Here is a 13,433-nt window from a genome sequence, read left to right on the forward strand (position 1 = left end):
TTTGCTTTATTGGTTTTGTGGTAGAGGTCGGCCAAAACTTGGACACGATAAATGATTTCTGTGATTTTTTGATAGAGATTCTGGTTTCATCTTAACAGCCTACAGAAGATTAGCAATTTCTATTACAGACCACATATGCTGCATATAACCTGCTAAAGGTATCCTCACGTAAAGCATTCTGTCAGGAAGCCTGTGCTTTGTTTGGTGAAACACGGGGATTTACAGAAGGTTTGTGTGGATAAGTATTGTCAAAGGCAAGGAAGTGTGGATTCAAGATGCGGGGATATTTTTAAAGCTATCTGAAAATCTGAACGCAGGGTACCTAGCCCCTTCACCACAAACAGTTACATGTTTTTATGTTGGCATAAGACCTGCCATTTTTTATTTTATTTTATTTTTTGTTCTGTTTCATTTTATTTTTTACAGACAGACTGGTGGACAGGAGCTCATCTTCAGATAAGACTGTGGAGCCACATTCTGTTCCACAGAACAATCCTCCAGAAGATCCCTTTGGTTCTGTTCCTTTCATTTCTCACCCAGGCAAGTTACATCTGTAACATCACTACCTCATGCATATATCTGTATCTGTGGGAATAGATATATTGAGTTGAATGACCAAAGAAGGATCAAGGTGCTGGCTGCCTTGTGATGAATTCAAGAAATTTCTAAATGTTGATTATCTCCAAAAGAAAAAATACCTCTGCATTCACTCCCTGGTATTTGTACTAAGTACAGACTATGTAGTCTTTGCAGTGCAAATGGGTCAGATGAACGTGGTCTGCATCATTTATGTAGAACTTGAAGAAGGGCCTGAAAAATTGTCTGAATACGAACTACTTACCAAGACCAAATATTGCTACTTCTAGTTTACTTCTAACACATTGCTTCATTCACTTGGGTTCTCGAGCCAAGTTAAGACTGTAAGCTTCCCTGTGCTCAAGTGCATCGTTGGATTGCAGATGGAATATGTGTGTGTATGCATGGGTGTGTGCCTATAATGTGCATATGTGTATGTACATATGTATGGCTGTGTGTATACAGATGCATACATATAATACATTAAACATACACTTTGAGCGGAGTGCTTACTGTTGTTTACTTACTGTTTTTAACTTGGATTGAGTAAGATATATTATTTATCTTTTGGAATTTAAATATAGAACTGCATCATCCTCTGTCTTAATGGTCACTTAAAATTCAGCTGATCCAGCACTTAGCTCATAACTTTGGTATTTGAGGTGAAGTAAAACCCAGGTGACAGTTAAATGATAAGAATAGTTTTGATTGCTTATGGACCTGCTTAGCCACCTACCTAAGTAAGATAAAAGTGCCTTAATATAACTGCAGAGCTATTCTTAGCTAGTTTGAAAGTTGAGATAGCATGCCTTGGAGTGAACTTCACCTAGCATCCATGTTTCCTTTCATCTTGTATTCCTGAAGATAATTTACTGGGGCTTAATACTCACAATTGTTGTTACATTACACATGATGAAGAAGGAATGTTGCTTTTTTCTATAAGGCAGTTGGTTGTAAAAACAACTTTGCTTCTCTTCTCAAGAAGATTTGAATTAATTCTACACGATCTATGGTTCTCCCTGCCTATGCATGGGGATTTGGAAAAATTTACACTGTTGTGCTCATAAAGGCTGCTTGATTTTGTATGTGAGTCTAAGTCCATGGACAAAATAAACAATGGTTACCCTTAATCTGAAGTGGTGGCTGTCGGTTGTTTATTCTCCAGTTTGGAAGTACAGATACCCGTTTATTTAGGTATTTGTTTGTTCTGCTTACCTGTGTATCTAGGGATTTCTTTCTTCTTTCCTGAGGCTTCTGAAAGGTGTGTAAGCTCAACTGCTCTTTGTCAGCAAGCTCTATTATAGCTTAGACTGAAATCAATAGCCTCACCATGTGGCATCAAATGAATTTTCTTTTCTTATTCTCAGGTCTGAGCTTTAAATGCTGACCTGGCTAAAACTGTAGAGTTGCAACTCCTCTTTGGGGTGGGGGAAATGGCTCAGAGGAACAGGCTGGCTGAAGTGGTGAGCTGTTGCTTGAAAGCTATGCTGCTAGATGTTTTACTGAAACAATATTATGACTCTTCAGTGGCTTTTTGTTTTATTAGCTCGTAATTGGAATTTAAGACCGTGTGCATCTCCTTCATTTCAAGGAAGACTTTTTTTAATGGGTGTAGTTGCCCTCCGGTTCATAAACGCTGTACACAAATTGTAAGTGAGTAGAGTTGCCCAAAGTAATTCTGGTGCTGAGGTGTAAGGTTTTTGTGGTGGGCTGAGCACTTGACTGGATACTAATCTAGCATGTAATACAGGATAGTAGCAAAAAACAAAAGGTCCTGTAACATCCTTACGACTTGACAGCTTTCCAAAGGGTGCTGGTAGTCTAGCAAAAGAATTGCCATCAGATCTATTCATGTTGGTCTGGGAAGATGGTGCAAGGACAAGGGACACACCGAGCTTGCAATTGGAAGCCTTTCATCATTGTGCCTGGAAAGGATGATGAGGCTTCAGGAATGGCTCATCTGGGACCCTCGCTCTGGAGCTCATAGTGCACTTCAGGAGGACTTCAAGTCAGACAGACAAGGGCCACTTTGCCCCTTAGGGCATCTCTGCTTGGATTCTTCTCAGGTGGGAATGAAGAGGCAGCAACATCATGTATGGCATGCTATATGCAAAGGTATATAGTGGTAAGGAATTAGCTGGAAGGCTGTTCACATCCTTTTGTTACAGTTGGTAGGAAATCAGTGTGAAAACACACAGTGTTTCCCACAGTTTATATCCAATTAATTTTTTTTCATGCAATACGTGTAAGCTCTTTGTCCATATTATTTAGTGCCTGAAAGTCTATGGGAAAGTAGAAATGAGTTCCAACTTGAGATGGCTAGAAGCAACAGTTGCCTTGAGAAAGATTTCCACGACTTGATGTCTTAAAAACAATCATTTTGAAGTCATTATTGGGAAGAGGAAGTGTTGACTAGCCAGTAAGGCACCAGTTAGGATGGTCACCTGGCACATGGGAGACAACTTGGAGTTCTCGAATGCCTGACTGTTGTGGAAAAACTTGCTCTCATAATCAGCATTTTGGGGTAGAAACTTGATTTCCATGTGTTTTAATCAATTGTAGTTATAACATTGTTTCTCAGCATCTTACATTCAATGTTTCAAAAATGTAAAAGAGAGTTTTTCTACAGTGAAACAAATGCTGTGATTATAGCTGGTTTGCTGTTGAGCTGTACCTGGGGGCCTTTTTGACATCTCACAGTTGCTATAGCAGAATTCCTGTGGCATTAAACTCCGCTAGATCAACATTGCTTCCCTCGCTTGATTGCTGGAATTCTGAGAAGTAATAAATTACCTAAACTAGCTCTCCAAATCATGTGGATGGACCACATAAGACATAGAAATGTGGCAATCTGGACTGGGAGTTCCTTCCAAGTATGGAACCTGAGACAGGTGATCTGTCAGGCATTTTGCTCCCATAGAGGACCTTGGTGAATTGCTTTTTGGCCCTTGTTAGAATAAGTCTCTAGCTTTAGTCATCTGTTTAACTGTTCTGATGAATATTGGTATCATGCATTTTCAGTACTATAGGATGCTGCTTCTTGATCAACTGTGTGCCTACTGCAATAGCTTTTTTCTTCTTTGTTGTTTGGGTTTTTCTCCATATTCACTACTTTGCACTTGAAAACTGTTTTCTTCTGGCATGAAGACATGCAGTCAATGACTAGTCATTTGGCTATACTTTTTATATATTGTTCCTAAGGAGTTTCTGAACAGTTACTAGTTTCTGTCCCACAGCTTTGGGAACTTCGTACTGCAGTGACGTCTGGAGAAGCCTTAAATGAGCCTCATATTGAGTTATCACTTAGCAAGAAATGTGAAATATGAGAAGAAAGTACCAAAAGGATGACATGGACCAGCTTCCTGTAGTGTTTCACCTGAGTATCAATGCAATCAGTGCACATTTCTTCAGCATTTCATGTTTTGGGTTGAATTCTGGAAAATGCTGAAGATGACCAACTTGGTACAACAGTTGCACAGTCTTCCAAGTTTGGATCACTCTGCAGTTAAAACTGTAGCTCATATGTGACTTTTGTACTCAGGGAAAAAAATGTCGATGGTACTTAGTAACCTTTCCTTCCCTGGGGCTTTCGGACATGGATATTATCTGATGGATGGAGGTACAGAATGTTTTCCGTTGTCAAGTTTCTCTTTGGATACTTCCTTTTCTAGGTACAGGCTAATTTACAAAGGGAATTGGCATTGCTCACATGGAAAAGAATAAATGATATGTGTTGGCTATACCAGTAGTTTGCCTTTTCTCTTTGAAAGGCATGGGTGGTGATTTTTTTGTTTATTTTCTCTTAGCAAAGCCTTAGGACAAGCGGTGTCATGCTGTCCCTCCGCATGTTTTAACATAGCATCCAGCTTCCCTCCCGTCTTTTTTTTTTGCCCTCCTTGGATATAAAGGTGGCAAACACAGTGAATTGACTACAAAATTCAGCAGCTGCTGCTCTGGCTGTTGTCAAAGAAATAGTGCAGATTTAGTTGAACATGCTGGTAATCCTTGGGCCTGACATGTGGCAAATTGCTCTGGAATGATGGCGGCAGTATGTTCCCAATTCAAAGAAAGCTTAAAGCCCCTCTCTTGCCACCCCCGCAATACCCTAAAATGATGGACCAGCAGAAGGCATGTAATTACTGCAGTTGTTAAGGGGAATTCATCCGCTTATAATCGGATGTCTAGAAAAAGAACATCAGAACAGAAAATTTCCTTCAAGATTGGGATCTTCTTATATGATTAAAGATGTTCCACCTGGCTTTCATTTGCATGAAGAACAATTGTCCCCTGTAAGATGCAAACCTGATTAGAAGTGTAGTAATCCCACCAGCACATTACAAACAGATGTTCCTTCACATTTTTCAGTGGGTTTTTCTCGTTGTTTTTTTTTTTTCATAAATATGACCATGAAGATTCTTTGCAGCAGTTCAGATTGAGAAGATGGTATGAAATCATCGTGCTAGAATACTTCATTTTTGAAATCTATTTGACCAGAGCATTAAGAAGTCATTAACCATGGAATTTTCTCTTTCGGGGCATTAAATTTCTATTTGTAGGGCTTTAGGTATTTATTTACTTCTCTACTTTAGGAGTGAAAGATGTTGAATTGTAGTTAGAAGAGAGATTACTGTTACGATTTTAGAAGTGACAGATAAATGAATGACTGAGCTTGCGGGGCTTGTTTTTTGTTCTGTTGCTTTGGTTTTGACACTGGTCCACTGGAATATTTTCCCTGCCACTGGGAATAAGGCGAAGACACAGCACATGCGAGAGTGGGTCTCTTGGATCACGTGTGACCACGTCAGCCTGGGACATGGGCAAGAGCTCCGTCTTGGACGGAAGTCTGCGTGGAGCTGACTGTTCTGTAACAAGCTGTCAACGCAAACCGGAGAATGAAGTAAGCTGCTTCCTTTTTCCCAAAACGTACGAATTGGGGGAGCAGTAAGGTCACCACTTGTAAAATGCTTCAAAAATAAAACTGCATTCTTCAAAAGTGCAGCGCAAGAGAAAGCTGCAGCTACCAGAGTCCTCTGAGGTGCTACTTGCTTTGCTATTGAGGCTGGGCACGTGTTCTCATACACGCTCCCGTGCATGTGGATGTTCAAGTTCGAATAATATCGAGCTGTTACTAGAGCCAGTGAGCGCCTACTCAACCAAAAAATCTGTCATCTAGAAATGCATTGTCTATACAGTGCAGCGGTAGTTGTTAGATTCAAGAAGCAAATTTTAGGGTGTTAATGCAGATTAAAAAAAAAAAAAAGTTGTTTCTGAACTTCAGATGACTGTTTTCCTTTTGCAGGATATTGCTGTCAGCAAAGTGGTAACCATAGGTGTTTCTGTTGACAGTAGCCAGGCATAAAAATGGCTTGAGTGCTGGTAGTAAATTAAATGTTGCTTAGAAAATGCTGTTTTGAATGTTTTGTCTTGCATTATCAAGTCCTGTCTGCTTGGTCAGTATTGCGTGGTTTCAGTTCCTTGTTCAGCAGGTCAGCAGCTGCTTGGGTAGAATTCTGTCTTGCCAGTGTCATTTGCAGCTTGTTTTCCAGGCAGTGCGACTGTGGCAATAATTAATGCACGATATTGAAATCATTTGGGTGAACCATGTGCACGAGATAAAACTGTGATTCAGTTCTTGTATTGCAAAAAAGACTTCTGTCTTAAGCAAGTAGTAATTAAGTGTAGATGTGCAGGCACCACATGTGAGTATAAATTCACATGGATACTGACACAGATGTAAAGTTTTTTTTCTCCTGAACATAAGCGTAGTTAACATCTAACCTAGAGAGATTTTCTTTTAATCTAATTGCATTTATGTTAACATTGCAGTGTTCCAGCAAATATTGAAAATGACAGGATTTGGATGACTTGGGGTTATATAGTGCTATGTGAAGGCTATACCTTGGGGAAATCTAAAGTAAGCAGACAAGTAATCCAGATTTTAATTTATTGGCAAACCAAATATGTAGTATTTAAAATTAGAATAGATAAGAAGCAATCTGACACCAGAAGCAAATGAGAAACAGCTCAAATCCTTAACCACCTGATGTTTTAAGTCATTTCAGTCATCTTGCTTTTGAGCATGTAAAAATACTGTAATACGTATGTAAAATCTCTAATTTTTTATTTTAATTTGGGATGTATTGTGAAAGGATAAAATGGCTCCTGAATGAAGAAATTGGCTTTTTTCTTTTTGTGCTTAAAGAAAGGAACTGATTTTGTAAAACTTAGGTTCAGCTGATTGGAATGAGAATGACCATTTGAGCAAGCTGCAGGTGAAAGGGGCTGCGTTAGGGTGGGTGGGATTCTGAGAATCTAGTGCCGTGTTGTGTGTTGAGCTTGTTAATTCCTTGAACCAGGAACGTTCCCTTTCCCCAGGGCTGTGGCAGGCACTGCATCTGCAGTATGTGTGGACTTCTCTGCAAACCACAGAGTGGACTCAAGCACCAAAGTATTTCTTTTTTGGGTATTGATATGCTGTATCTCAGAGCAATGCTGTTGGATTAAAATTAAGGGACTTAGCATGGCAAGTGTCTAAGCATCTAGGAACTAGAGCCTGAGGTCAGTTGTGCCACCAGTGAATAGGCCGGTGAGCAGGGAAGCAGCTGCAGGGAAGAGGGACATGTGTGGGGTAGCGTGTGCGGTGGGGGTGTCACTGCGTTGCTCAGTGCCTGACTGAAAGCAGGCCCGTAACCTGGGGCACTACAGCAGCTTAGTTAGTAGGAAGGGGGTCTGGCCTTTGTTGGGGTTGTCATCTGAAGGTTCGTAGATGATACTGGGCTAGCTAGCGCGGCTGGAATAGAGCTTCACTTGGAAGTGCAGCGTACCAAGTTTTGATCCTTGCTCCACGTGTGGCGAGTGGAAAGAGATGGTATTAGCTGATGACCTTGCTACGTCCCTATGGTTTTCTGTGCGTGTTTCCTTTTCTGTATGTGACCATTGCTAGTGAGACGAGAAATGCTTGTGTTGTGCTTGTTGCCAAGCTCTCCAAGTCCTGACTGTTCAGTTGCTGCAAGGAGCTGAGCAGAAACTGCGCAGCAGGCTTCTTGGTAGGACAGTAATGTTAGGCTGTCCCTCACTTGTTGGGAGAGGTGGTACCAAGCCCTGAAATGATCTGTCTGCCGTTGCTGTGTGGTGTTGGGTTGGTTGGTTTGCTGTTTTCACTCGTTTGTTTTCATGATGAAAAGGATACATTTGTTAGAGCACAGTATCAAAACTTAAGTATATCAACAAATAGTTAGCCTGTTATATAAAAAACATAAAGCTAAAATATATATATCTTGCACATGTTGCTCTTGGAACTGCTGCAGGATCTGCTGGTTAAGTAGGGCAGAGTATTAGAAAAGCTGTCTCTTCAGGCCACCTCTGCTCATTCCTCTTGGTAACTACAGAACGTATGCTTGCATTGATTCTTTGTGTGGGCATGGAGTACAGGAAATATGTGCTGATGGTTTTGGAGAGTTTTTAAAGTTTTGTTTTACATTTTCTTTGGACCTGCAGGTTCCCCAGGAAAACAAATGGATAACTCGGCCAGCGCTCAAGAGATTAACTTAGGGAGCCCTGCCAAGTCTGGAAAGCTGAGCCATGCTTTTAGAGATCCACGGCCAGGAAGGAAAACTGCAGAGGGACAAGTGAAAGGTGGCGATGAGTCAGAGAGTGATTTTGAATCTGATCCTCCTTCTCCAAAGAGCAGTGAGGAAGAGGAAGAGCAGGAGGATGAGGAAGTGTTGCAAGGTGAGAATGGAGACTTCAATGATGACAACGATACAGAGCCGGAGAACTTAGGCCACCGGCCTCTCCTCATGGACTCTGAGGAAGAGGAGGAGGAGGAAGAGAAGCAAAGCTCTGACTCGGACTTGGATCGTAGCAAGCAAAAATCCGTGGAAGGGCTCTCAAGCAGCAGATTTAGAGAGGGCATTGGCAGCAGCGAAATTAAAGAAACCAGTTTAATGCTCCCTTCCTTGTCTGAAGTGCCAAGTACTGTAACCAAGGTGAGCTCTGGCCAAGAATTTGATGTGTTTGGGGCTGTGCCCTTCTTTGCTCTTCAGCCTCAGCCACAAGCAAGAGAGAAGAGTAACCAAGATGTCTCTTCTCAGGCTGCTTCTCCTGGCCTGAACCAAGAGCAGGATGACTTTGATGTCTTCACAAAAGCCCCGTTCAGCAAAAAGGTGGCTCAGCAAGAGGGCCAGGTGGTAGGAGCCGAGACTCAGCTCTCCCCTCTTTCTCCACGGGGTGTCGATATTTTTGGCTGCACCCCATTCCAGCCTTCCCTTCTCCCAAACACTGGTGGAAGTAAAGAGGACCTCTTCGGACTCATCCCTTTTGAAGAGATCACAGGGAGTCAGCAGCAGCACAGGGTGAAACAACAGCGTAACCTGCAGAAGCTTTCGTCCCGCCAAAGGCGCATGAAGCAGGAAGTGTCCAAGAACAATGGCAAGCGCCACCACGGCACGCCAACCACCACAAAAAAGACTTTGAAACCAAGCTACCGCACTCCCGAGAGAGCCCGCAGGCACAAGAAGGCAGGTCGCAGGGACTCGCAGAGCAGCAACGAGTTCCTCACTATCTCGGACTCCAAAGAGAACATAAGCGTTTCTTTGACTGACAGCAAAGATCGAACCAACCCTCTGCAGACGGACGAGAGTTTGCTGGATCCTTTTGGAGCCAAACCCTTCCACCCCCCTGACTTGATGCGTCATCCCCAGCATCAAGGTTTGGGTGACAACCGTGGGGATCACGGTACTGTAGTAGTGGCTGGTAGACCTAGGCAGAGTTCCTTGCATGGGGCCATTCACAGTGGTGATGGACTAAAAACAGATGACTTTGGGGCAGTGCCTTTCACTGAACTGGTCGTGCAGAGTGCCCAGACCCAGCAGCAACAGGCGTTAGAGTTGGATCCCTTTGGAGCAGCTCCGTTTCCTTCCAAGCAGTAGACGCTTCCCATGGGGTTCCCCAGCCGCACCCATCTCTCCAGGTTACTTTTAATACAGGTTTTAACTAGTGGAATAACGTATCTGTTGAATTGACAGGGATCTGGGTTGTACAGTTTGCTCACGGTGAAGAGAACGTGGTCAGCTTGCACTCCAAAATACGGAATCATGGCGTATTTGGTTGCTGATCTGGAGACGAAGAGGAAGACAGCAGCATTTTGATATGATAGGTCCTTCCCAGGGTGTAAGAGCAATCTGATAGGAATCATAGTCTGCCACGGATTTGGTGGCCCTGGGACATTTTGTTGCTCTGCACTTCAGTGTTGTCTTCTCGGTGCCATGTGATGTGCAGAGATGAAGGGTGGGGAGGGGCAGAAGTCACTTGGTAGAGGTTTTTCCTACATACAAGCAGGCTAAAGGAATTGGAGTGGGTTCTTGTGTCTCAGTCACTCTAGACCGAAGAACCTGAATGTACTAATGTAATCTGCTGAAAATTATGTCTTCGCTTCCTAGATGAAAGCTGTTTTGATTAATCATAAAGAAGCCAAGTCCTCCGAAGGGACTGAGGCCCAGAATTCCAGAGCACAGCTATAGCGTGGGACCTGGCAGTCATCTATGCAGCTGCAGAGATGAAAGGCAGATTTGTTTTTCTTGTGTGTGTGCCTAACTGTTTAGTTTGATTATTATTTTTTTACAGTAAGTGCCATTAATGTAAAATAGTAAACTGGAAGTCTAGAGTTAAAACTAAAGATGCAGAGAATAAAATGGTTGTGAGATGTAAAGTGTGAACGTAGAAGAAGAAACCAGCAGGGATGCAGCCAGTGTTTGCAGCACTTAGACAACTACTCAGCATGCTGGGGAAGAGAGGCTGGTTTCCGTGAATAAAACATCTGGCGCAGATGGAGTGTTTGAGATTACTTGTACAGTTGACTGTGAAATGGAACCATCAGTTCTGTTTGATTATGAGTGGGATTTGTGTTGAAAATGCCTTTTCTTTTCCTCTCGGATTTTTATTACAAAGAAAATATGTCTTCTTTGAAAATGTGTTGTTTTTTAAAACAATAATTTTAGGAAAAGATTGTAACCTAATATTCTTTTAAGTGGTGATGAATCTATTACTGTACTTAAGTCTGTTTTAGAGAGAGGTTTGTTAAATGCACTGAGCTTTGAAGAAACTCCCCTCTGAAACCGGATGTGTTTGAGCACAGAAGCGGTAAGGAGCAGCTTGTTCGCAGATGTACAACTCGACCGCATTTCACACCGCCAAGCCTTACAGGCAGGACTCCTGTCCTGCTGCCAAGTACCTCGGAGACGTTAGATGCGCGAGACACGGCAAGAAACCTGGGAGCGTGCAATGCCAGCGGATACATGATGGGCAAGCAAGGTAATGAGACTTGCTGAAAACAAGATTTAATGACGTGGTTAGGAAAACGCACGCTGCCCGGGGGGGGCCGGCCTCTCCAGTGCCTCACAGCTTGTGTCAAGCCCTTTATACCTGCTGTGGAGTGAGTCTGAATAGAACAGTCCCGTTAACCTCCCTTTTTTTTCAATGGTAATCCTGTGGAGGAAGTGGAAGGAACGAGTTCCTCTGCTTATCCCATCTTCATATCCTGCTCAGCTGAATGCAGGCGAGCAGAGAAGTGAGTGCTTGTTTATGGAGACAGCAAGTGTCGGTGGTGTTTCCCCCCTCTCTTCTCCATTATATCATTGGTAAAGTGAAATAGTGTTGTACACTTACTTCTAAGTTTCCTTAAAAAAAAAAAAAAAAAAAAAAAAAAAAAAAAAGTTGAGATGTGGGCATAGATGGGGTTAGGGGTGAATTCCTTAAAAGATTTATAGAGAAAAAAAAATGTTAAACATGTTTAAACAAAAAAACTTTCTCCTTTGGTTTTTATTCAGTTGGCTTGAAAATATGCTGTTTCAGATGCGTTTTGAGGTTTCCTCTTGATAGTAGGTATTGAAAGCAACACATGCATAGCTGTGCACCCATGTTGCTTTTATCCTTCTGACAAGGAGAAATGGAAATACTAGAGCTCTGCTTGCTTGACTTGGCCTTTCTCAGGGTTAGAAGTTAAGCTTTTGAGAGATGTGAGTAGAAAAGTTTCAACTCTATTTGCACATGAGTTTCTTAGGCTTTATTAGTACTGTTCTCACCTGTTTCTTGTGCCAAAGGCTGTAAGAAGCGCACGCCACATTTGTAGCATTTTACGATACTCAGGTTAACTGTGATTTATACTTTTCTATGCGTGCTTATTAGCTGCCTTTGTACAGTTTTCTTCTGAGATTTTACTTACCTAGAAAGTTGCCAGAACTTAATATTGCAGAGAAGTGGGGCAGCTGGGTGCAAACAAAATGAGATGAAAATGGACAATTGGGTTGTGCATCCACAGTAGTTTAGGACTAAGACTTAATGTGGTCTTAAACCTTCAGGTGAATTATGAGTAGAAAAAAAGACATCACTGCACGTGGGTGGGTGATGTTTTTGTCTTTTTTTTTTTTTCCCTCTCTGTGACTTTAGGCTGAGCAGCATTACAGGTTTGCTTTGTGTGTGGTTTTTGGGCAGGGGCCTCTGAAGTGGTTTGACTGCAGTGCAGGCAGGGTTAGGTTATACCCCACACCTAGTAGAAGAAATCGAAGTGAACCGTAGAGCCAAGTTAGCCTAGAGCTAGCATGATGCCTCTGGCTGCTTTTTAGTATGGCCAATGATATTTGCTTCCCAATGGTCTTAATAAACTTTGTCCTGTGTATTCTCATTAGGAGATGAGTTTTTGCGTATTTTGGAAAGTTTTATTAGAGTTAGAAATATTTCTATCTTATTTTTGGGACTGAAAAGAGGCTAGAATGCCTCTCCAAGTTACGTTTGCCTGGTAGATTTGGTTTGCAGCCTGGATTTCAGCTAAGATGCCCTGTTTGACAGGGACAAACAGGGTACTCGAGGGGAAATGTGTTGCTGGTGTTCAGTGTGCGCATGGACGTGTGCACTTTGCACCTGAACTGAAATAATGCAAAGACTTGCAGCGCTATGGGGGGACCTCGCTGCTGGTGAACACAACGATGGCAAGGTAAGGAACTGACAGGGCCCTAACACCCGAGACTATCAGTTCACTTAGAGCTTTTCTCTTAGCATGTTAAAGGACAGAACCACGGACCCCTCCAAATCGGCTGCCTATGAGATGCATTCAGAAAGTACTAAAAGCCTTAAGTGGTTGAGATCCTTAAAGAAATCAAGTGGACTTTCTCTGCTAGCCCTCAAAATAAGAGCCGCGAGGTGCGCGGGATGTCTTCTGCTGACCTGTGTAAGGAAGGACTCATGAATACCAGCTTTCAAGGAAATACCTTTTAATCATTGTGGGAGTCCCCATTAGTAAAACCAAGTATCTACTGTGAAATTAAGTTGATATATTTACTACTGTGAGGAGAAAAAAAAAAAACTTTATCTGAAGATTTTTATACTATATGGTGTATTTTTATATATAAAAATTATATATAAAAGATACACATGCTCAGACACATCATGTAGCTCTGAGTTGCTGTTTTTTTCAGTAACATTGCAGCCACAATCATTTTCATGTGACCGAAACAGTGAATATGGAAAAGCTGCAAAAAGGAGCAAGGAACAAGTGCAAACAGTGACAACTCGGTTATACTTTTGCTGTGTTTCTTTTGAAAGGAAGGTCAAGGTATGTGTGTAGCTAAGGTTGTGACTAAGGCATCACTTAGTACTAAAAAGCATAAAAACTATTTTAAAATTGCTGGTATACAGCTTTTAAGTGCACTTTCCTGAACACTTCCATGTCTTGTTAGACTTCAAGTTTCTAAAGCTTTTTTTCTGTACCACTAAACAGAGAACTTTAACTTTTATGTGTAATTGATGTAAGTCATAAAATACATGCAGTTGTTAAATAAACAAACATGATACAGTGACTTTGC

General features: G+C 42.0%; 1 protein-coding gene across 1 annotated transcript in view; it reads left to right on the plus strand.

The window, feature by feature from the left end:
• Nucleotides 1-9,635, plus strand: part of BMP2K (BMP2 inducible kinase) — a 51,091-nt gene extending 41,456 nt beyond the window's left edge. Inside the window, exons 15-16 of the mRNA XM_088531661.1 lie at nucleotides 427-540; nucleotides 8,074-9,635. Coding sequence (XP_088387787.1) covers nucleotides 427-540; nucleotides 8,074-9,506 — 1,547 coding nt within the window. The 3' untranslated portion in view covers nucleotides 9,507-9,635. The remainder of the gene's footprint in view (nucleotides 1-426; nucleotides 541-8,073) is intronic.
• Nucleotides 9,636-13,433: the final 3,798 nt, after the last annotated feature.

The sequence above is a fragment of the Tinamus guttatus genome, unplaced genomic scaffold (genome assembly GCF_059628265.1).
Source record: "Tinamus guttatus ecotype Peru unplaced genomic scaffold, ASM5962826v1 Tinamus_guttatus_pri_ptg000423l, whole genome shotgun sequence".
Lineage (NCBI taxonomy): Eukaryota > Metazoa > Chordata > Aves > Tinamiformes > Tinamidae > Tinamus > Tinamus guttatus.